The sequence below is a fragment of the Odontesthes bonariensis genome, chromosome 7, assembly GCF_027942865.1.
Source record: "Odontesthes bonariensis isolate fOdoBon6 chromosome 7, fOdoBon6.hap1, whole genome shotgun sequence".
Classification (NCBI taxonomy): domain Eukaryota; kingdom Metazoa; phylum Chordata; class Actinopteri; order Atheriniformes; family Atherinopsidae; genus Odontesthes; species Odontesthes bonariensis.
Window position 1 is genome coordinate 3,491,399 of NC_134512.1, and position 23,777 is coordinate 3,515,175.

At 41.7% G+C, this 23,777-nt stretch overlaps 1 protein-coding gene and 1 long non-coding RNA gene across 2 annotated transcripts in view; one reads left to right on the forward strand and one right to left on the reverse strand.

Annotated features, from left to right (window-relative positions):
• Positions 1–23,777, forward strand: part of LOC142384554 (voltage-dependent calcium channel subunit alpha-2/delta-4-like) — a 100,785-nt gene that overhangs the window by 73,483 nt on the left and 3,525 nt on the right. The window contains exons 29-37 of the mRNA XM_075470855.1: positions 1,365–1,379; positions 1,465–1,509; positions 1,614–1,676; positions 18,307–18,377; positions 18,474–18,549; positions 18,714–18,766; positions 19,039–19,094; positions 20,086–20,106; positions 21,031–21,148. Of these exons, the coding sequence (XP_075326970.1) occupies positions 1,365–1,379; positions 1,465–1,509; positions 1,614–1,676; positions 18,307–18,377; positions 18,474–18,549; positions 18,714–18,766; positions 19,039–19,094; positions 20,086–20,106; positions 21,031–21,148 (518 nt within the window). The remainder of the gene's footprint in view (positions 1–1,364; positions 1,380–1,464; positions 1,510–1,613; positions 1,677–18,306; positions 18,378–18,473; positions 18,550–18,713; positions 18,767–19,038; positions 19,095–20,085; positions 20,107–21,030; positions 21,149–23,777) is intronic.
• On the reverse strand, positions 7,727–9,133 carry LOC142383645 (uncharacterized). Its single transcript, XR_012769996.1, has 4 exons — positions 9,046–9,133; positions 8,096–8,292; positions 7,880–7,951; positions 7,727–7,750 (listed from the first exon to the last, which is right to left on the reverse strand). It is a non-coding gene; the product is annotated as an uncharacterized LOC142383645 (long non-coding RNA).

Consider the following 23,777-nt stretch of genomic DNA (forward strand, 5'->3'; position numbering starts at 1 on the left):
TTAAACACCGTGATTTTACCTTCAGCAGACCATACTGTGGTCACAAATCATGGTCGTGCTCTTACCTATCACTGTTCTCGTTACATGGTTTATTTGGCTTCTTGTCAATTAAGAAGAATCTTCGGATTTAAAGACACAATCTGATTTTAGATTAACATGCATGGTAAATGTAGATCCAATGTTTGTTCATCTTTGCTGACGTGCTAACTGTAGGTTCAGGGATAGCTTGATTTTAGCATTTTAGATTTTAGATTTTTAGTACTTGGCTAAACACTTAGCTGAATGTGACCAGGCTCAGAAACACCAGAATTAGCAGTAATTACCTTTAAATCTTTGCAAAACGCGTAGTTTTACAGTTACAACTTATGGCTGATCAAGGTTCAACCCTCTAATTTTGTCTCATGGTTCTTTGTTCCATCAAGAGCTGTGTTAAGATAATTTGTAGGAAAGAAAACTCTGTCTGGATTTAATGCATCTTTTCAAGCAAATCCCTTTTGGATTTAACAATTACCACAGTGAGATGTTGTTTAATAAATGGTGGCCTTCAACTGGGAGCACTGAGCTAAGCCTGGAAAGAGAAGTGGTGTCCTAAAATTGCTTAGAGGAGAAGCCCTGTTAACGTGGCATGAACTCTCCTGTGGCACCACCCTCAGGATGGGCTGCTGCTTTCATCTTATTGCTTATTATTAACTTAGACTGGATTCAGCTTTTTGATATTTGTTCTCAAATTTGACATAAGAAAGAACCAGATTTACTTCCACACTCCTCCTGTTCAGTGAGGCAAAATCCGAGCTTGAGTTAAATGTGCACAGATGTCCTGTAGATGTTGATAGTGTAGATAATGTTATTAATGGGAGCTGACAGCTGGGACTGAATGGATTAATGGATTTACAGAACTGCTTCGCTGCCAGCCTGAACTCATCTGACTGACAGAACACATTTAAAACCTGTGTACAGCGCGCTGTTGAATCAGCTTTAAACTACTGTATGTTATTTCCTTCTTCCGTCGTCATACAAATGAGGGGAATGAAAAATACGGTCAAGGAGAAATTCTTTGAGATGCTCTGAGTAAAGTTAATGTGAGTCAAGCTCACCTGTGTGCTGTGGAATCAAACGAAAAGCGAATAAATCGGCTTTCATCGATACTGGTGCACAAGATATGGTTTTGATATTTTCTGACACAAAGAGCTTAGACAGGTCAGGTCAGCTGATAGTTTGAGATTCAGCTGAACTTAAACAGCATTTATTTACGCTGATGGCAGACCACTTAAAGCACATAGATGAAGAGTTATTTCAATCTTCAAATGTTTGTAATTATTCACAAATCAATAATTATCACTTTTCTGTTCATGTTGTATTTTCAGCCTGCTGATACAGATGTAAGTAAACACTGATAATTGCATCACAGCAGTAAACTATGTCGGTGATAATCCTCTGATGCTAACCTCTTTCCCTTTCTGTCAGTGCACAGACGTTGAAGGTGTGTGTCCTCTCAGCTGTGAGAGCAGTGTAAGTGCACAGCTTTGTGTCTTTTGCTCATCAACAAAGCTTCCCACCTTTAAGTTGGAAAAAAAACTGATTGTTTGTATTTCCTTTTGCTTCTTCCTGGTCAGGATCTGAATTGTTTCTTAGTTGACAACAATGGCTTTATCATGCTGTCCAAAGACAGGAATGAGGTAAGATTCCTCATCAGACCTGCCCCTGCCCCTGCCCCTGCCCCTGCCCCCCCCACCTCACCACACCAGCTGTAACACAACATAGTTGCTGTAGAATATTAAAGAGGAAAACATTCTGTATTTTACACACACAGAGGGGTATGTTACAGGTGTGACTGGCTTGTTTGAGTTTGTAGGAGGGATTAATGAGCTGTTTGGAGGAGACATGCATCAAGCGAGTCCTTTCTATCACAACAGGCATGAAGCTGTTTGTGCATACTGAGGATTTTCAAAAGCATTTCAGCTGTGTTCAATAACTTGTCATGGCCAGTTCCAATAAATTCTGATATCTAGTTTTTTCGATTGCCAAGTAATTATGACATTTTATCCTCATCTGAAATTTGATTGTAGAAAAAAGCTATTCTCGCAGCAGTTCTGATCATGTTGAGATTCTCCGCTGAACTATTTTTCCTGCCCTGGTTCAGAAGCTGTGCTGCTTGAGAGATTTCTCCTCGTACTTCTCTTACTTATTAACATCTGTTACGATAAGTCACCGAGCCATAATCAGAATCAGAATCAGAATCAGAATCAGAATCAGAATCGCTTTTTTATTGCCAGGTATGTGGACACACACGAGGAATTTTACTCCGGTTACACCTCGCTCTCTTTAGTGCAACAAGTACAAAAAATAGACATGGAACAAGGCTAAAGTATAAAGTGCAAATTGGTGCATGGTGCAAGGATGGATAGTAAAATATAAATATAAATACAGAGTTCACAGCATGTATAAGTAAGTATAAGTATAAGTTCCTAATACCAAAAACTACCCCAGTTAGTTAAAGAGGAAACACTGGATGCAGGGCAGCAGAAGGACGGAGAAAATGGTGGACCAAATTTAGTCCTTCCCTTGATCCACATTGGGAATGTGAGATTGCTAGCAAATATAATGAACAATCTTGGAGCGCTCATGAGGACTGGAATGTACTCTGTGAGCCACATGAAGATTAAATCAATGCCCTGCCCCTGACTGACTGAGTGTGTGACAGACTACATTAACTTCTGTGAGGAGAGTTATTCCCACACGAGCAGTGAGGTGCTTCCCCAGTAACAAGCCCTGGATTGGACTTACTATCTAAGTGCCTCGAGATGACATTTGTTGTATTTGGCGCTATATAAATAAAAATGAATTGAATTGAATTGAATTGAATCACCAGGGACATGAACAAGTTTCTGATCGTAAAAACGGTAGCCGATGGGAGACAGAATTATTGAGAACTGTTTAAAACGATTAAAAGGAAGATCAGACAGATCAAGGAGATGCACAGAACGAGCCAGAAAGCAAGCTTGAGCAGAACAGCGTGAGATGTGTGGTCAGGGGCTGCTTAGTTCCACCTCAGGTGAGTCAGAACGTTCCCTCTTTTCATCAATCTGATTGTATCATTGTGTAACTATGTCACTGTAAATTTTGATGTCAGAGTTGTGGAGTTGTGGACATGCTGCTTTATCAGACCTAAAGTTGGTGATTTCCCAATTTCATTACTACTCAGGATCATAATCTGCTCAAAACAACATCTGGACTGCTCACAGGATTTGATGACAGTTTGGCTTTTAATATGTGTGTTTGTTGTGCATTAATACTTATTACGACAGCTGCTGCACCTACGAGCATCATCTGACCCTAGTAGGGCTTTAATGGAGCCAGAACGCCTGATAGATTTGACTCATTAAACTCACTCAATTTTTTAGCTCTGTAAGTCTTAAAGGGCCCTTTACTATGTCTCTGAGATTAAAGTCGAAGTCCCATTTTCATGGAATAACACGAGCATAAAATTAATTTCTTCTTGAAAATGAGGGAAATACTGATACTAAAACTAAATTCTAGGATGAGATGAGATGAGATTCAAATTTATTGTCATTACACATATACAAGTATAGCTAGGAGTAAATTCTAGGAGTGGCCATTATTATTTAAAAAAACTGATTTACCTGATAATTCTTTTTTTGTAATAATTATCCAACCATTCTGTGATTAGACTGATATATTTATCATAGGTTGGTCATGATTTTGACTTAAAGTGATACTCCGGAGTAGATTCAACCTGGGGTCATTTGAACCATGATATCCAGCCAAGTAGCCCACCCGCAGTTTTTTCGATCTTGGCTGAACATCAGCTGAGTTACAGAGTTATCCCGAATAGCTTCGTACAAGGGTTAATGGATCCTGGTCCGTATCTCCAAAATTACCACACTAAAATCACATGCCATGACACCAAACTTCTACAGTAGTACAAATATGGTCTGTACTCACAAAGCGATGCATTTGGAAGTTTGAAAATAGTCCAGGAGTTTATTATTATCAACACAAGCCTGATAGCTTCTCTGCAGCTAAAGCTGCGTTGACGTCACTTCAGGGAGCTGGGAGCTTCAAAGTAAGATGAGGGTTGATCTACTACTGTAGACAACAAAGTATATGCTATATTCTACATGTTTTTTTATGAATTTTTTATGTTGTAGAGTTGTGAAATTATTTTATCAATGGAGAAATTGAGCAGCCTTGCTTTGTTGTCTACATCTACTTTATTAGAGCTCTTCAAAAGTATACAAAACAAGTAAGGGAAGTATTTATTTTTTTTTAAACTTTATTTAAACAAGGTAAACACAAACAAGAAGATACAAACAAGTAAGGCAATTACAACAATATAGCTTGTAGATAACATAGTAAAGGCATCAGGGAAGTATTCTTGACAGTGTTACAGTTTACAAAACCGAACGTGAAGTGAAAAAGAAAGGAGGAAAAAAAAAAGTACAATAAGAACAAACGTGGCGTGGGCTGAGTATCATATTTAAAACAGCAAGGATTTAGCAATACTTTGATAGATCACATTTGTTTTCTTGTTTGGATTAGAGACATATTTAAGTGATTTAAAATATTGAACAAAGTAGTTTAGAAAGACAGTAAACAGCAGAACAGTATCTTTCCATTTGCATGTATGAATAAAATATTTGCTCAAAATGATCACAAGATTAATGACATCAGAGCCATCAGAGTCCAGGTTGTCCATGAAAAAAAGAATGTCCTTAGAAGTGAAAAAAGGTAAATTAGAAATTTTAAGCGAGACCCAACTATGAATATCAGACCAGAAAACTTTAACATGTTGACAGCTGTAAAAAAGATGATCTGTAGTTTCTATTTCAGAGGAGCAGAAGACACATGGATCAGAATCAAACTTAAATCTTCTATGTAAAAAATCTCCAACGGGGTATACATCAGATATAATTTTGAAGTGGGTTTCTTTTACCTTAGGAGGAATTGGATATTTCATATAAAGAGAAAATGACTTCTTTTTAAAGGCATTATCTAGGTCTTGTCTTTTATTGTTGACATTAAAATGACAAAATAGTTTTTGCTTAAATGCTAGGGAGACCAATCTGTTACTACATCTTTCATCTTGAAGCGATACATTATCAATTTTCAGCGAGATCAAGCTAGTGTTGATTGAAGAATATTGCATGGTATTTTGGATAAGATTAAGTAATGGTATGGGAATTGCTTTACAAACCTTGTTATAACTATTACGTGAACTCTCTATCTTATATTTCTTTATAAAGTCATCGTATGACAACAGCATTCCATCTGTATATAATAAATCATGAATAAAACATATGCCGTTATCATACCAATCAGATTTAAACAGAGACTTCCTGTTGATAGTTACAACCCTGTTGTTCCATAATAAGGAATTGTGAGGGGAGAAGTTGTGAGTAAAAAGCAACTTCCCAAAATCTAATGCTTGCTTGTAGAAGCTTGACAACTTTAACGGTATCTTAGAAACTTCAAAATCACAATTAAACAAAAACTCTAGCCCTCCAACCTTATTAAACATTTTATTGGGAATATGAAACCACATCGATTGAGGCTGGGTAATGCATTCTTTCAACCATTTAATTCTGAAAGCTGCAACAATAGACTCAAAATCTAAAGCATTCAAACCTCCATTTTTATAATCTTTAACTAATTGTGATTTGCGTATATAATGAGTTTTATTTCTTCAAGTGAACTTAAAAATGATAGAGTTGGACAACTTTATTGCCTTTGGAGAGATAAACATTGAGTGACAGGGATAAATAAGTCTTGACAGATCCTCAGCTTTGGACAGCAATATGCGACCTAGTATTGAAAGATCACGCGTTAACCAGTGATTAAAAACTGTTTGTAGTCTGGGAGAAATATTGGCATTCTCTCTATCACTGATATTTTTTGTTATTACCAAGCCAAGGCTTGGTAATGAGCACACCGTTGTGCTGAAGTAATCTCACGGTTGACACGAAACAATAACAATATAAGATTAGTACGACTTCGTTTGGTGCTATTGTCTACCATTAGTCTACCTGTTCTCTGCCGTGAATGATTCTTCATTACCACTACACACGCGCTGTCAAGCAGACTGGACTGAAAGTCTTATAAACACCATTGTTTTAAAACTTTAGGATTACACTAATCTATGTTGGGAGTCAAGCACAAGACCAACCAAGAGCTGAATGCGCATAGTCAAAATTGAAATATAGTAGTAAAAAAAAAAAAAAAACCATTTTCCATTTCAAAATTAAGGGGACATAAACAGTAGACTAACTGGTTTTATTCGATTAATTTTGCAAAATATATACTAACTGGTTTTATATGATAACTTTTGCATACATTGGTGAATGACAAAAAAATATATATATATATACACACACATACACACTCACTCTCTGTTCCAGCCACTCCATCCAAGGGCAGACAGTGGAGCACGTGGAAGTTTTTAGGTACCTGGGCACCGTCTAATGTCTGTGAGAAAGACCGGAGCCACACCAAAGACAATTTTCTGTTGTTGTGCCACCTGAAATTTTTGGGGGCAATCTATCTTTACTTCTGTATGCTACAAAAAAAAAAAAAAAAATTAACGCTATTTGAAATTCCACTAACCGTTAAGTATCAACAAGTGTCTAATTTATGAAAACCTGGTGCATGTGTAATCAGGGGATGTTACACAGGTCAAAATTTTGACTACGCCAGTCTCATTAAGGGTGAGGCATCACTAGGGCTGCTGTACACAAACAATTTCCCCTGCAGGTTTGAAAGAACTTGAGGACACAGTTGTTGCAAAACATATACTTTCCTTTATTTTCTTCTTCTTGTATAAAACATTCTAAATGTGCAGAGTTGCAGAGAGGGCAGGCGAGTAATAAAAGCACAGTGTTACTCTGATATTAACATGTATAGTACACATTGCGAACTTGAAGCACAGCAAACAAAGAAAACCAACACAGAAGTTAGTACATGATCTTACTGCATAGCAGTGGACTGTGTTCACAATGTAGAGGTATACATTTGAGACAGTCACTAGGGTTAGGGGCAGGGGCATAAAAAGAGAGCACGTCAGAGATGTAACAGGGAGCAAGACCGTGTAATGCTTTAAACACTGTTAGCAGAATCTTAAAGTCAATTCTATAGGAGACAGGCAGCCAATGTAGGCCTGCCAGAACAGGAGATGATGAATTATTTTTTTAAAGCATAAATTCCCTGCACGGTATGTACAAAAAAAAAAAAAAAACATTATATTTTTTATTACCTGGCCATTCGTCTGGGGGTGATAGGCATTGGAGACCGAATGCTTAATGTGGAGCATGTCAAAAATTCTCTCATTTAACTGTGGACAAATTATGTAAAAAAGATTATGGTTCCATGAATGATTTCATTCATGGAGAAGTATGATGAGCCACAAGTTTGTAAATGGGCCAGAATGACAACAACTGAACTGGATTGAAGGCAGTTCTACTGATGCAGACACCAACACTGTTACTGATGTAAAAAGCTTCTCACCTCGTTTACAAACTCCTTCCCTTGGTCAGTTATTATTCTTTGGACCATACCGAACGTGTACATGATTTTTACAAGTGCTCGGCATACCTCCACCGCTGTATTCGAAGGAAGAGGGGCGGCAGCAACCCATTTACTGTACAAGTCGGTCATGGACATAATGTACTTATGTCCTCTTTCCGTTTCCTTCAGTTTCAACAAGGTCCAGCCCAATGACGGTCCAGGGATCTGTAACCTGACAAAAATGCCTCATATTTATGTCACCTACATTTTGCAGATGGATACATAAAAGTAACACACATTGTGTAGGTTTTTTCTTGAAAGAATGCAAACCGCCTGCTTGAATTGAATAAAAACTCGCTACCTTTATGGGATGCAGGGCTGGGGCATCCGTTTGGATGGGGTCATTGAGCTGACACTTGTGGCAGCATCTCACCTTAGACAAATAATAACAACACATAGGAGAATTCTTTCCACTCACATTTTTACTGCGTGTGACGACAAAATCAGACACAATGAGGAACTAGGCATACAAGATGATATGAATAAAATTCTGAATAAAAGTAGGCTTCTTACTTACCCAGCTCTCGACGTCCTTTGCCTGGCCGTCCCAGAAATAGCCAGCAATAGTTTTATTTCTAGTACCCCTTACACCTCTGTGGTTGCCAGACCCAGGGAGATTGTGGCACTCGTTAAGGACGGCAGTTTTTTCCGCGTCACTGGTCACCACCAGCCGCATGTACTGCCGCTTTGGTCCGACATAAAATATGCGACGATCTATTAAAACAAGAAAAATTATAGGCCCAACGAATTTAGACTTTTTGATAAGGCTACGTGAGGTTAAGTCCTGATCGCGAATCATCTCCTTGGCTAGCTGCCAAGTGCTAGTCAGCATCAAGTAAATGGTAAATGGACTGTACTTGTATAGCGCTTTTCTAGTCTAGCTGACCACTCAAAGCGCATTCACACACACTCATACAGCACGTCTATGTCTATACACACATAGTGCTTTCTAATCATTCACACACACATTCATACACCGATGGATTTATCGGTAGGCAACGTGGGGTTCAGTGTCTTGCCCAAGGACACTTCGACATGTAGCCCGAGGAAGCCGAAGTCGAACCACCGACCTTCCGATTGGTGGGCGACTGCTCTTCCTCCTGAGCTACAGCCGTTGTCAATGTCAATGTCAGTGAATTCCACACTGACATTCTGACAAAACAACAGAGTAAAACAACAAAAAAGTCTTGATCGCACATCATCTCCTTGGCTCGCTGTCGTGAACGCTGCCTTTATAAGTGCTAGTAAGCATCAAGCGACAGTTCTGACAAACATTGACATTCTGACAAAACAGAGTAAAACAACAAAATGTAATAACATGATTAATGACAGCAATAAATGCGCCTCCGCTTCCGAGTAAGCGGATAGGTAGGCCTATAATTGCTGACATAAATTAAGTTTATTATTTATATCTCGAGTAAGATTGAAAAAAATGTCAAGTCGGGAATGTGATGAAATTGGGCTTACCTTTCAGTACAAAGTTTTTCGATGCGCGGCGAACCTTCCATCTTTCCTCCTTCCCCCAGAGGGGCAAAACTTGCCCCGTCTCTAAAAACGTTTTTACATTCTAGTAAAAGCCTTCCATCTTCTGTCAGGAGTCAGACCTGTCAAGAGTCTGACCACAGATTCTCTCCTCCTACTCAACTAGGTCTGTGCTACTACTCAAATTAAGTAGCTGAGGTAAAACTGTCATAAATACGCGCCAAATACGCGCCCGGATATCCGGAATACACGCCCGGATATCCGGAGTACTCACATCCGGTAAGCACTCACGTCGGGTCGCTACAAGTGCTCCTCCGGGAGACTCCCTCGTCCTGCTGGGAGACTTCAATGCTCACGTGGGCAATGACAGTGAGACCTGGAGGGGCGTGATTGGGAGGAACGGCCCCACCGATCTGAATCAGAGTGGTGTTTTGTTATTGGACTTCTGTGCTCGTCACGGACTGTCCATAATGAACACCATGGTCAGGCATAAGGGTGTCCATATGTGCACTTGGCACCAGGATACCCTAGGCCGCAGCTCGATGATCGACTTTGTGGTTGTATCGTCGGACTTGCGGCCGTATGTCCTGGACACTCGGGTGAAGAGAGGGGCGGAGCTGTCAACTGATCACCACCTGGTGGTGAGTTGGCTCCACTGGTGGGGGAGGAAGCCGGTCAGACCTGGCAGGCCCAAACGTATTGTGAGGGTCTGTTGGGAACGGCTGGCGGAATCCCCTGTAAGGAGGAGTTTCAACTCCCACCTCCGACAGAGCTTCAACCATGTCCCGGGGGAGGTGGGGGACATTGAGCTCGAATGGGCCATGTTCCGTGCCTCCATTGTTGAGGCGGCCGACCGGAGCTGTGGCCGTAAGGTGGTCGGTGCCTGTCGTGGCGGCAACCCCCGAACTCGCTGGTGGACACCAGTGGTGAGGGAAGCCATCAAGCTGAAGAAGGAGTTCTATCGGGCCTTTTTGGCCAGTGGGACTCTGGAAGCAGCTGATGGGTACCGACAGGCCAAGCGGAACGCGGCCTCGGCGGTTGCTGAGGCAAAAACTCGGGCTTGGGAGGAGTTCGGGGAGGCCATGGAGAATGATTTCCGGACAGCCTCGAGGAGTTTCTGGTCCACCATCTGGTGGCTCAGGGGGGGAAGCGGTGCACCGTCAACACCGTGTATGGTGAGGGCGGGGCTCTGCTGACCTCAACTAGGGACGTCGTGAGTCGGTGGGGGGAATACTTCGAGGGCCTCCTCAATCCTACCGACACGCCTTCCGATGAGGAAGCAGAGTTGGGGAGCTTGGACGTGGGGCCTCCCATTTCTGGGGCTGAGGTTGCCGACGTGGTCAAAAAGCTCCTCGGTGGCAAGGCCCCGGGGGTGAATGAGGTCCGTCCTGAGTTCCTCAAGACTCTGGATGTTGTGGGGCTGTGTTGGTTGACAAGCCTCTGTAGCATCGCATGGACATCGGGGGCAGTGCCTCTGGACTGGCAGATCGGGGTGGTGGTCCCCCTCTTTAAAAAGGGGGACCGGAGGGTGTGTTCCAACTATAGGGGGATCACACTCCTCAGCCTCCCTGGTAAGGTCTATTCGGGGGTACTGGAGAGGAGGATCCGCCGGATAGTCGAATCTCAGATTCAGGAGGTTTTCAGGTTTTTTGCAGTGTGGTTTTCGTCCTGGCCGTGGAACAGTGGACCAGGATCGGCAGGATCCTGGAGGGTGTATGGGAGTTCGCCCAACCGGTCTACATGTGTTTTGTGGACTTGGAGAAGGCGTTCGACCGTGTCCCTCGGGGACTCTTGTGGGGGGTGCTCCAGGAGTATGGAGTGCCGGACTCCTTGATATGGGCTGTTCGGTCTCTGTATGACCGGTGTCAGAGTTTGGTCCACATCGCCGGCAGTAAGTCGGACATGTTTCTGTTTATGGACAGAATTTCCGTTTTGGCGACCTCAGAATCGGGTCTTTGCTTTTTGCGGACAATGCGGTTCTGTTGGCGTCGTCGGGCCGTGACCTTCAGCTCTCACTGGAGCGGTTTGCAGCCGAGTGTGAAGCGGCTGGGATGAGAATCAGCACCTCCAAAGCCCGTCGTGGTGAAGAAGGAGCTGAGCCAGAAGGCGAAGCTCTTGATTTACCGGTCAATCTATGTTCCTACCCTCACCTATGGTCACGAGCTGTGGGTAGTGACCGAAAGAACGAGATCGCGAATACAAGCGGCCGAAATGAGTTTCCTCCGCAGGGTGTCTGGGCTCTCCCTTAGAGATAGGGTGTGAAGCTCGGTCATCCGGGAGGGGCTCAGAGTAGAACCGCTGCTCCTCCGCATCGAGAGGAGTCAGATGAGGTGGCTCGGGCATCTGGTTAGGATGCCTCCTGGACACCTCCCTGGTGAGGTGTTCCGGGCCCGTCCCACTGGGAGGAGACCCCGGGGAAGACCCAGGACACGTTGGAGAGACTATGTTTCTCGGCTGGCCTGGGAACGCCTCGGGGTCCCCTAAGAAGAGCTGGAGGAAGTGGCCGGGGACAGGGACGTCTGAGTATCTCTGCTCAAGCTGCTGCCCCCGCGACCCGATCCCCGGAGAAGCGGAAGATAATGGATGGATGGATGGAATTCCCCTATTTAAATATTTAAATGCCGTTTTCTCAAAATCAGTTTTTTGTATTTTTCCAGTATCAATATCTCAGCCTACGGAGCACCTACTAACACCAAACTTTCCAGTTATACACTTAGCAGTATTCTGAAGATATTTACTGAAGGATTTGTTGATAAATCATTCCTGGCCTGATTAATGTGACATTATAATAAAAAAATATGGCGAAAATTTATGTTTTTTTAGGTTATGGACAGTATATTTTGATTATCTAGGAAATGAAAGCAGATATCCTGAAATCCCTCTGTAATTTTCTTTTCATTTTGTGTGTAAACAAAATGAAAAAAGAATTTTGCACCTGGCTTTATCATATGTTCAGATCTATCTTCTGGAAATATATGCAAATGTGCGCATATTTAATGAGATAATGCATAATTTGCATAATTAAACATACACATTTCTAAAACTTGTAATACATTTTTTTTCATACTTGTATAAGTAATCAACTGAGAAAGTTTCATGGTGATATCTATTATTTTCAAATATTACCCTATTCACCTGTAGCGTCTCGCCTTAATGAGTCTTGCATGTGACATATCTGAGACGAGTCAATGTTTTGATTTAAGAATCTGATTATCTTCTTAGAGTATGCTCTGTCTCTCTGCACTTAGAGGCATGCTCACTGTGAACTCACTGTTTATCTGAGAGCTGCTTGTTAGATATGAATTCACTGTTTAGAGCTTTAACAATGTGGATTAATCCCAGCCCACCATGTTGCCATACATACACACATTCAGTATGTATACAGCCACTCCGAATTCATGTCCAACATCTTCAACTTTGCTCTATATTTATTCCTACATGAGGTACAGGTCCTGTGATTTGATGCTTGGTGTAATATCACAGAGTACTGAGTGATATTCTGCCAGAGATGCATCTGAAAGGGCATACAGGAACTTCAGAAAGTGTCTTTTCTATTCATTCTCAGTGTAAGTAAATGAGGGGATGTAGGTTTTAGGTTTAAAAGAAGAAGTTCTCTTTTTAACAAAAATGGTTTTACATCCGTTTCACATGCACCCATTCACACAGATCCAATGCGTTCTGTTAAATGTGTGCATTCTAGACAGTATGCGGCGTTTTTTCTATACAATCAGGCACCAATGAAAGCATTGCCCAAGGGCACATGAACACATTGAGGATCGGACCGGCGGATCTCCAGTCGGAAGGTGAGCACTCTACCAGTCACCGCAGCCAGGCCTCAGCCTCTGTGATGTGTTGTGTTGGTGAAAGACACATTAAAAGAAGATACAGTTCCATGACCTTTAATTGAGTATAGCCGCTGAGTCGGACCTTGATAGGGACTGATGCGGCGCAGCCGTCTGCGACAGCGACGTGTTACTTTAGCGCCACATTCAACAACAAAACAAAACCCGGTAAAAGTAAGGAGAGAAGAAAAAAACATCACCAAGAAGCTAACATGGAGAGCGGGGAGGCCACCGTGTTCATGGTCTGCATGATGGTGATATTAATCATGGACGATCACATCGGGCGTCTAACATGGAGGCTGGAGGAGCTCACAGAGAGAGTCAGGAGACGAAGGATGGAGCGCAGGCCATACTTCTTGGTTTCATGAAGGAAGGAGAGCAGAGTGCCGCAGACAAAGGAGACCACGTGGAGGTTTAACTTATTAACCCATTTAGGCCGGGAAAGCATTGCCGCATTTCTACCTTTAAAGCCGGGGGCGCTGTTACGTTATTCTACCTTTAAGGCCGGGAAAGCGTACACGTCTTTTTTCCTATAAGGGTTGTTTTGCACCAATTTTCTTCAGATACTTTTATTTTCTTACATTTCTCGACGAAAAAAAAAAATATATATATATATATATATATATATATATATATATATACTGTATTTTAATATTTCAAGATCACAATAATCTTCCAATTTAGAACTACAATAAAAAAAAAGTTAAAACACAAATAAAATACACTTCAATTGGATACTTTTTAAATTTATTTTCCCAAGCCACGCGGAGCTGCAGCATAAGGATGAAACAGCCGCATGCGACTCCGAAGCTGCGGCTTGCCGACCCCTGATGTAGCAGAAAGGTGTGATTCTTACAAACTCAGTGTACCGAGTATAAAACGTAAACTCACTTTGAAGTAGTGCAGCAGGTCTCTGCAGGTGAGTTTTACTCCTCCAATTTCCACCAGATTTTCAGGTGACAGAAGTGCTGGGATGAGGTTAACCAGCATAACAGCCATGTTTTCTACATACAGGAAAAGAGACGTGTACGCTTTCCCGGCCTTAAAGGTAGAAAAACGCAACAGCGCCCCCGGCTTTAAAGGTAGAAATGCGGCAATGCTTTCCCGGCCTAAATGGGTTAAACACGCGCCGGTTGTGTCCATGTCGTATGAGGAAACATTTCAGCCTGACAACATGACAAGGGGCGGAGCTACCGACCACCAAACACCTCCGTCAGATGTGTTCCTATGGAACCCAGAACAGACCCAGCTGAGGAGAAGGAGCTGAAATGGTTACAGGAACTGAGGGCCGTGGTCCCGAATTCCTGTATGTGCGAATGTGGGAAAAAACGGCCCCGTTCCTGAAAAGGTTATAGGAACTGCCAAAGGTTCCTACGGTGGGAATGCGGCTTATAATTTTAGGCAGAACTCATTTTTCATGATTTGCATGTCTCCTGTGCTCCCAGTCGCCTTACTAAGCAGATATTATGATGAAGTGCCTCCTCGATGTTTTGCTGAGCTCTGGGCTTTGCAGGAGGTTTGTGCAAACACCCAGCATCTTCTCAAGTGTTGATGCCGCTGGTGTGTGGAGGTTTTGCTTGTAACACTTTTCAGGGCACAGTAAATATTTAATCAGGAGAGAAATTAATTCTTTGCTGAATCTGACGAAATAAGTTGGGTCAGCTGGAAATGCGCAGGGGGGTGAAGCAAAAAAGATGTTGTGGAATTCCTGTCCTGTGTACAGAGAAAATGTCTGTTGTCTTCAGGGCTGAAAACACGTTGGACTGATAAACATAACCAACATCATGTTGTCGTGATATCTGGGCATGCAGTAATAAGGGGGAAACAGGGAGCTAAGCACACAGCCCTGAGCCCAGACAGCTTTGGTTGAAGTCGCTTAGAAACAACAAGGACAACAGAACCTGTGTGTTGTTCACTGGTTGAGCTCCTGCCACCTGTTTTTTTTTTTTTGTTTAGCCCAGTGTGTTTACCCACTGCTTCACCTGCTTCTGTCAGGAAAACAGAGGGTCAGTTTTTAGTGAGAGCAGCATCCAACTGTTAACGCTAACACCAACCTATGAGTCCTCACAGGCAGCAGGACTTTCCCAGAGCGATGAAGAGGAAGTGTGGGCAGGAAGCAGCTTGAAAATGTGAAAGAAAAAGATCTGAATAATTCAGATTCTCTGCTGCAGCAGCCGAGGGCCAGAAAGAGCGGCCACACTGCAGACGCTTTAAATCCCTGTAAAACATTTTGAATCTGCTTCACTGCTTTTCAGTCCTCCTGGTGTCTTTACTCTCCAACTATTTTTTCTTTTTTCTTTCTCTCTATTTCTAATCTTGTGACATTTATATAATGTATTTTCTTTAAATAGACCAGTGGAGAAAACTGTCCTCCACAAATTGAAGAAAGTCCAGCTAAAATAACATCTCCGGGACTTTTGATTTGATTAGCATCAATTCAAAGCAAAAGTCAAAGAACTTTTGGAGAGAGCAAACAAGTTCAGTAAAGTCTGATTTGAATCAGTCCAATTATAATCCAATTTAATCCAATTTTTTATCCCATTTAATGGAATTTCATTGTTATCTAATTCAGTCAAATTCCTTCTAATTGTATTCATGTAATGCCCCTTCACAAATAAAAAATGTGTCCAGCTAAGGAAACCATCTCATTGCATCAAATCTTCAATTTGATCCAATCCCCGGTCCTAAAGTTGTTTAGGGTGGCAGATGATAGTGGAAAGTAGAATTCCATTGAAGCAAGAAGAGACCCCTGGCAGAACAAGACTCAGGATGGGTGGCTAGCTATTTTGACTGGTGGGGGGGGAGTGGACAGGAGAGCCACAAACAAACACATTGACATCAGGCCAGATATGCCTGTTATGTGAAAAATGAAAGAGGAATGTCAATGGCATATATACAGAGAGTAAAGAGAGCAGTGCTTGGTGCATCATGGGAGGTCCTCCAGCAGTTTAGGCCTACAACAGCCTAACCAAACAGATGTTTCAAGTTCACCTGAACTAGGCCTAACTAAACTTTGTAAAATAAAAGTTTAATCTTAAGGGCAAAAAGGGTATTTGCCCCCCGAATTAAACTGGGAGCTGTTTCAACAAGACATGCACCAGATAACCAACTTTAAAGCAACACTAGAGAAGCTTGTAAACCCTAAAATGATGTGCACCTGACTCGCCTGAAACTGCCTTTAAGTACCCTTGGACTGAGATACCGCAGTTCACAGCTTTGGTTTCCAACCCTGCAAAAACTTATTTAGATACCAACAATCCCAAGAGCCCTTTCACTCTCACACACACACACACACACACACACACACACACACACACTACACTGACCTAAGATCTGTTCTTTCAGTCCCACATTTAATAACTCGGCTGTAGTCACAGTTATCAGCTCCAATCAGTAGTGACATGCTAACTGAAAGCTTTGGCTGAAAGTTTGAGCACAACCCAAAAATGTTTTTTTAAAACACACATTTCCCCACCATAGTATCCCAAAGGGTGGCTTCGAGACTGACAGGAGGGCCTCAGGTTTTTTTAGTTGACTAAAAAAAAGACTGGGAACCACTAGCGTGAAAGGCTGTCAGAGCAGTCAGTCATTGTAATCATTTTTAGGACCCAAAGAATTAGTCGAGCACAACTAAGTACGTTTTTAGGAGTTTGATAAAAGTCTGAAGGTGACAGCAGGATGTGGAAAACGATGATGTGGGCACCAACCCTTGGGGTTCCAAACTCAGAACAGCAGATGGCCCTCATGCAGGAGAAGTATGAAGCTGGGATGCTCTCTTGATGAAGAAGGTTGTTCCCAGACTTGACGTCTGACATGCAGTCACTGAGATGATGTTGAGCACCACCAACAGCATCTGTTTCTCAGTAGAGACTAGAAAGACTGGGAAACTAAAACCAATGTTTACTAGGGATGGGCATCGAAAGCCAGTTCTTGTTGAGAACCGGTTCCCAGTGTTTCAATTCCTTGGAATCGTTTGGCGATTTTGCAAACGATTCCCTTATCGATTCCAGTGGGCGCGAATGACGTTACCACGCAACGTTGTGTGGCGAGTCCAGTGCAGCCAGCAGTCAACAGTAAACATGGCGCCCAAGCAATACAAACGCTCGAAAGTTTGATTACACATCCCTAAAAAAGACGACAACAGGGCAACTTGTAAAGTGAATATAAAGGGAGGAAATACTACCAACATGCAATAACTATGAATGAATGTCGCGTTTTCGATCTGCTCCGGACTAACGTTGGTGAATCTGAACCCAGGAACGTTAGCAATGTTAGCATGTCCTCGGCTAACACTGCAGGTAACTAACTAACTAACAAACACTGCCTATCATGTTAGCACCATTTGCCTCTACCTCCAGCTTCTCCTTTCACCAGAGTAGGGAAGAGTTAAATTACCCAGGCCATGATAGACCAATGTGGACCTCACCTTGTTGGGTTTGTAAGGTCATGACTCGTGTTACTTCTAAACTAAACAAAGTTGATGCTAAGCGACCGGTTTGTTGTCCTTTTTCTCCAAATGAGAATCGATAAGGGAACCGATAAAGAACCGAATCGTTAAGCAGAATCGAAAATGGAATTGGAATCGTAAAAATCTTATCAATTCCCATCCCTAATGTTCACACAGATCCTCTTCGCAGTTGTTCACTAAATAATCCTCTGTCTCGTCCCCCTTTGGAGGGGACGAGACAGATCCAGGTGCAGGGGCCAGAGGCAGAGAGCAGAGTCAGACAGTCAAAACGGGGCCAGAGCCAGAGAATCCAAGAAAATCGCCCTTACAGTTAACTAGAAGTTGGCAGAAGCAGGATCAAAAAAGACTATTACACAGATGTTGGCTTTAGTCTGAGCGCTGCTTGTATTAACATGCTTCCTGCCCACTAAATAACTTGAGGTATATGAGGCTATGAGGTGATCAAAATTGCTCACTGCAAAGTTATTCGCCTGTTCGCCTGTTATTCCTAGCTCAGGACCCATTACTGGGTCATTCCCCCCCCTCTCTGCTTCCTGTCTTTCTTCAACAGACCGAAAAAAGTCTGCTAACCTTTGTGGAATGAAATATGTTTTAATCTGCAACTGAACACCTAACCATGATGTTTTCCTAACATTAACCAAGTTATTTAATGCATGCCATAGTACCTTATGCAGTATGTATTAACTGTTCATGAGCCAGCACTATACAATGCTGTTTTCCTCCAGCGGTTTGCTGTTCGTGTAAAAAGATGCCTGCTGTGTGCAGCATTTGTCTGTGTCAGAAAATGTTCAAAAGTGACACAAAGAGCTGCAGAATGGGACATGTTGGGGGAGAGAATGTTGAAGTTAAAGATGGGATGCAGTTGTTATTTTCCTGCTTGTTACCTGTCATCATAACTGTTCCATATTTTGAGCTCCCTTCATACTGTTTTTTCAGATTGGTCGTTTCTTCGGTGAGGTGGACGGGTCCATCATGGCATCACTGATCAAGATGGGAATGTTCAAAAAGTAGGATTGCCTCAGGAACCCACTTTCTAATACATTTTAAAAGCTTTGTGAAGAACTACATCTATCACTAAACTTAACCCGAATGTTTGTTTGCAGAGTGTCGTTGTTTGACTACCAGGCTATGTGCAAGAACAGCCACCATCACGCCAGCAGCGCTCGACCTCTGCTCAGTGTGAGTTTAAAGACACACATTTATCATCACGGACAGTTAAAGAATCTGCAATGTTTCCTCATTAAAACGCTTTATGTCTAAACTACAGTTATGCTCCTCAAAATGTTTTTAAATCATAAAGAAAAATCACTTTCAATCATTACTGTTTTTTTCATCTTCTGTAGCCGTTTTACGTCATCGTGGCCTTGATGAGATGGTTCTTCTCCAACGCACTGATGTAAGTGCCACCCATGGATTATTTGTTTTATCACAAATTTGTCCTAACTGATGCTGGTATGTGAGTAGCAATGCTTTGATTATTCTTTAATATATCATATTATTGTATAAGTATAATCTAGCAAATAACATAACATCACAGTTGCTCTTATCTACAGTAAATGGATAAGCCTGCTTTCCACCACTCAGATCCCCTGTGGGTACAATCAAATATTTGAACTTCTTAAGTTTGAATTCAAAGATTGAAAGATTAAATTGTGTGTTCCCTGTCAGGTTCCTGCTGGACTTTAACCTCTGCGGTCTGTGGCACTCTGATTATTTTGTGGACGGTAAGACGATCGTTAGGCTGAGATCTGTAATGTTTTGACGTAAACGGGTCGAATAACAAAGTCAGTGAAATGTTAAGCTATACTTTATTGTTCTGTGAAGTCTGTCAGTTTACCACATTACATCATAAATAACATAACTATCAAATAGATTGCAATGATTTTGGTACAACACATTTATTTTAGATTAGATATAGATTGTTCACACCTTGTGTGGATATAATTATAAAAATAATTATTTGAAATTCCCCCATTGGGGGATGAATAAAGTATGTTTCTATTCTCTATTCTATTCTATAACATAGTAGTGTTTGGATTCAGATTAGGATTTAGATATATTTGATTAGTAGACATACTAATGAAAATACCCACATTACAATATTTAAAATGATAATAGAAACATAATGATAATGAATATAAAAATAAATGAGCTAATTACTAACACTATGTCCATACATTTTTGGTTGCCATGATAACTGAAGGAGTATGAAATGCTGAGTGCAGTGTCAGTAAAGACAGCTTCTATTGTGAGCCAGTCCCTGTGGAAATTTGAAAGAGAGCCTTAGAAGTGAAAAGCGCTCCCCTCACAATAAAAGAAATTAAATTCCATGTTGACATTGTCAGTGGGATCATCTTGAGCTGTACCTATACACACAGAGCTGCTACTATGACTGGAGAATTATTTAAAATCACTCACTTTGTGTACTATATGCACTCTCTTTGCAATGGAATGAAATGAAATAAATAGTTTCTGTCCCATGAGCACTACTTTCTGCTAACACTCAGCTCAAAAGAGGTGAAAAAAGGATGGATTCAAACCATAAGGAAAGTTTGTTTGTGTCCATAGAGGCTGAGAACAGGTGTATGTGTTCCCATGCATCATTCACAATATCACTGCTTTATGTCTCATTTTGAACGGCTGCCATCATCATCTCTCCACCATCATCTCGCTGTTTCTCTGTGTGCTTACTGTGATCCATCTTCATCCGTTCAGCCAAAGCTGGCTACCACACGTGTGAGTACAACATTTCTGCTTCTGTGTGTGTGTGTGTGTGTGTGTTTGTATCTGTGAAAGAGAAACAGTCCCACCGAAACAGAAGCATGACGATAAGTGAGATGACCACCTCTCAACTCGACACCGCATTTAACCGTGGGCGGGAGGGGGGCATCTGGGGACCACCCGAGAAACACTCTTGGGGCTGAAAGGATAAGACCGGTTTTTTGACATTGGGCCCTTGATTTCACATTATAACATGATGTTCTACTCACCCCTGCTTGTTGTTGAACATTTGGAGCTGTTCCGAAGATATTCGAGAGGCGTCTGGCTGCAATCTTGAGATATTCGGCCATGAAACGGTTTCCTATGGGCAAGCTAATACAGGCACAAACTATGCTGTTTATAATTTATTAATTACTGTACATTAGCACTGATAACGTGGAGGTGCGTCGCTTACTTAAAAAAATCCGGGTTACTGTAATTTTGATTTTTTTTGTCGTAAAGTGGGTGTTACTGACGTCATCGTCGTGCTACTACCACAGACAGCCCACAGACCTGCTGCCTATTTATTCATTCGGCTAAAATTCAAAATTAGTAACCCGGATTTTTTTAAGTAAGCGACGCACCTCCACGTTATCAGTGCTAGTGTACAGTAATTTATAAATTATAAACAGCATAGTTTGTGCCTGTATAAGCTTGCCCATAGGAAACCGTTTCATGGCCGAATATCTCAAGAGAGCAGCCAGACGCCTCGCGAATATCTTCGGAACAGCTCCAAATGACCAACAACAAGCAGGGGTGAGTAGAACATCATGTTATAATGTGAAATCAAGGGCCCAATGTCAAAAAACCGGTCTTATCCTTGAACAGGTTAAAAACTGGAAAAGTTGTCAGGTTCAACACTAGAAATATTGTGTGTGTGTGTGTGTGTTTCCTTCTCAGCTCATAAGCAGAAGAAAGTGGATGCGCTGGTGCCCTGTGACACCGCTTACCCCGGCTTCATATACGACCCATCTGTCAGAGAGGCCAACAGCCTCATCAAGTGTGGACGCTGCCAGAAGTACGACACAGAAACACAAAAACATTAAACATGCTTGCTTTGAAGGAACAAGTTCTCCTTTCAGGCTGCATTTTGCTGAATCAGCAACAAGTATTTCAATGGGTGATCACCTTCAACAGGGTCCCTCATTCTTGTTTATGACCAGGTTCTGTGATTGCATTATTCAATAGTCAGGGACACAGCAACCAGCCGTAAAATTTCTCCTGTTGAGAGGAGGCCACCAGGATTCATTGCTTCTGAAATGAAGTATTTATGTTCATGTTTATGCATTTAGCAGACGCTTTTATCCAAAGCGACTTACAATTGAAAAAATATATAACATTACAGCTAACATCAAAACTAACAGTAAGCTACATAGAAGGAAGCCACTGGTCAGACTCTGTCAGAGGTGACAGGGTAGAGATAGAGTGCAGGCATAGAGGGAAGTAGAGAAAGATAAAGTGCAGTAGAGGGGGTAGGGAAGTACAGGGTCAATGCAGGATAGGAGATGCTCTCTGAAGAGCTGGGTCTGCAAGAGGTTCTTGAAGATATTCAGGGACGCCCCTGTTCTGGTAGAGCTCGGCAGGTCATTCCACCATCATGGAACTACACATGAAAAGAGTCTGGATTGTCTTCAGCGTGGTGTAGGCACTGCTGGACGACAATCCTGTGACGACCAGAGAGACAGAGTTGGGACTTAAAGGGATAGTTCGCCTCTTTTGACATGAAGTTGTATGACATCCCATATTAGCAATATCATTTATGAACATTTTCTTACTCCCCGCTGCGTCCTGTGAGCCGAGTTCCAGCCTCTTTTTGGCGTTGACGAAGGTAGGCCGGCTAGTTTGCTAGGGTCGCGAAAATAAAGCATCTTGCTTCTCAAAGCAATATGCGTTCAAAAGAGTAATACATTTGCATCACAAAATTGTTACTCCAGAAAAAGTCAGACCTCACATCGCTTGGCGCTATTTTCTCTCTTCCGTCATATCACTACAGGCTGTGTAGACCGTGCAGACCGAGCAGCAAACACCGTAACAGGTGCGGCTATCGCTAGGTGGCTGAACCCATTGATATGAAGGGAGGCAAAAATAGCGCCAAGCAATTGTGAGGTCTGACTTTTTCTGTAGGGAGGATTTTGTGATGCAAATGTATTGCTCTTTTGAACGCATATTGTTTTGAGAAGCAAGACACTTTATTTTCGGGACCTTAGCCAACTAGCCGGACTACCTTCGTCAACGCCAAAACGAGGCTGGAACTCGGCTCACAGGACGCAGCGGGAGGTAAGTCAATGTTCATAAATGATATTGCTAATATGGGATGTCACACAGCTTCATGTCAAAAGAGGCGAACTATCCCTTTAAGCCTTTGTAAGAGCATTCAAGTAGCCGTTCCATTAAGGACTCTGTAGGCTAACATCAGTGACTTGAATTTGATGCATTTGAGACATGAAACACTGTATTGCCACATGGATTGAAGCTTAATTTGTTTCATTTTTTTTATTTGATGCCTTATGTGGAAAACACAGAAATGTGTTTGTTTGTTCTGGGCTTGATTGTTCTAATGACGACACAAGGTATTTACCCTTATATGGTGACACAAAATGGAACATTTTACTCACTAAAGGTAGCGCAAGTAAGCTTTTAAAGAAAGTGACACGCAGCTTCAGATAGGTACTTGGTGTGGGGACTTTTATTTCTAAGGTAGTTTGAGATCTTGTAACAGTTTTTCTGTGGATTTGGGCCTTTTCACTGTTTTCACTGTCTTCCTGTAAGCCAAAACTGACTTCATGATGTTGAAAACCTGGCTGTATAGAGGTCATACTGCCTGTTTAAGGAATCCTTTGGTTGGGTTTGTTGCCCTGCCGCAGAATGAACAGTAGACCAATCAGATGGGGTGGCTTTGGAAATCTTTGAAATGTTAATAGTTAAACATAATTTAGGTCTCAGTCATTTTTGAGTTCAACCTAATTCCCACTCTGACCATCATGGGAACAAAGGTGAGGGCACAATGCGAAGTAACACACAAATTAATGTTGAACATTCATTAAATATCAGTTAAATATTGATTAATATTACAAGATATTAATAATTCAATTCTCACATCACAGTACTTAGTTTTAACCAGTTTTGGAGCATCTAACCCAGGGATGGGCAACTTCCATGATGAAGAGGTCCAACATTTTTTCAGCACTATCATTGGAGGGCCACATGACCACGCAGTTCGAATTATTGGATATGAAAGACGCTACAAATGATTCTCAATAAGAACACATTTTATATGAATTTATATCTGTATGTTTATTGCACCAACATACAACTATTTTCTGCATACACACAACAGAGGACATACTTTAGATCTAGTGATGTCAAGAAATCTGCACTTAGACATTGATGACATTTTAAATGTTGCAGTCTCAGATCACTATTGTGTATTTTTTACAGTATCACTCCATTTAAATAAGAGAATTTAATTTAAAAAAGAAACGGTACCTCAAGGCATCAACTGCTAATGATTTCACTAACATTTTAAATAATACACAACCTTGACTCATCAGTTTTAAATAATTTCAGACCCATCTCAAATTTACTATTCCTTAGTAAAATCCTAGAAAAAGTCGTGTTTGCACAAGTAAATTAATTTTTAAAAAATA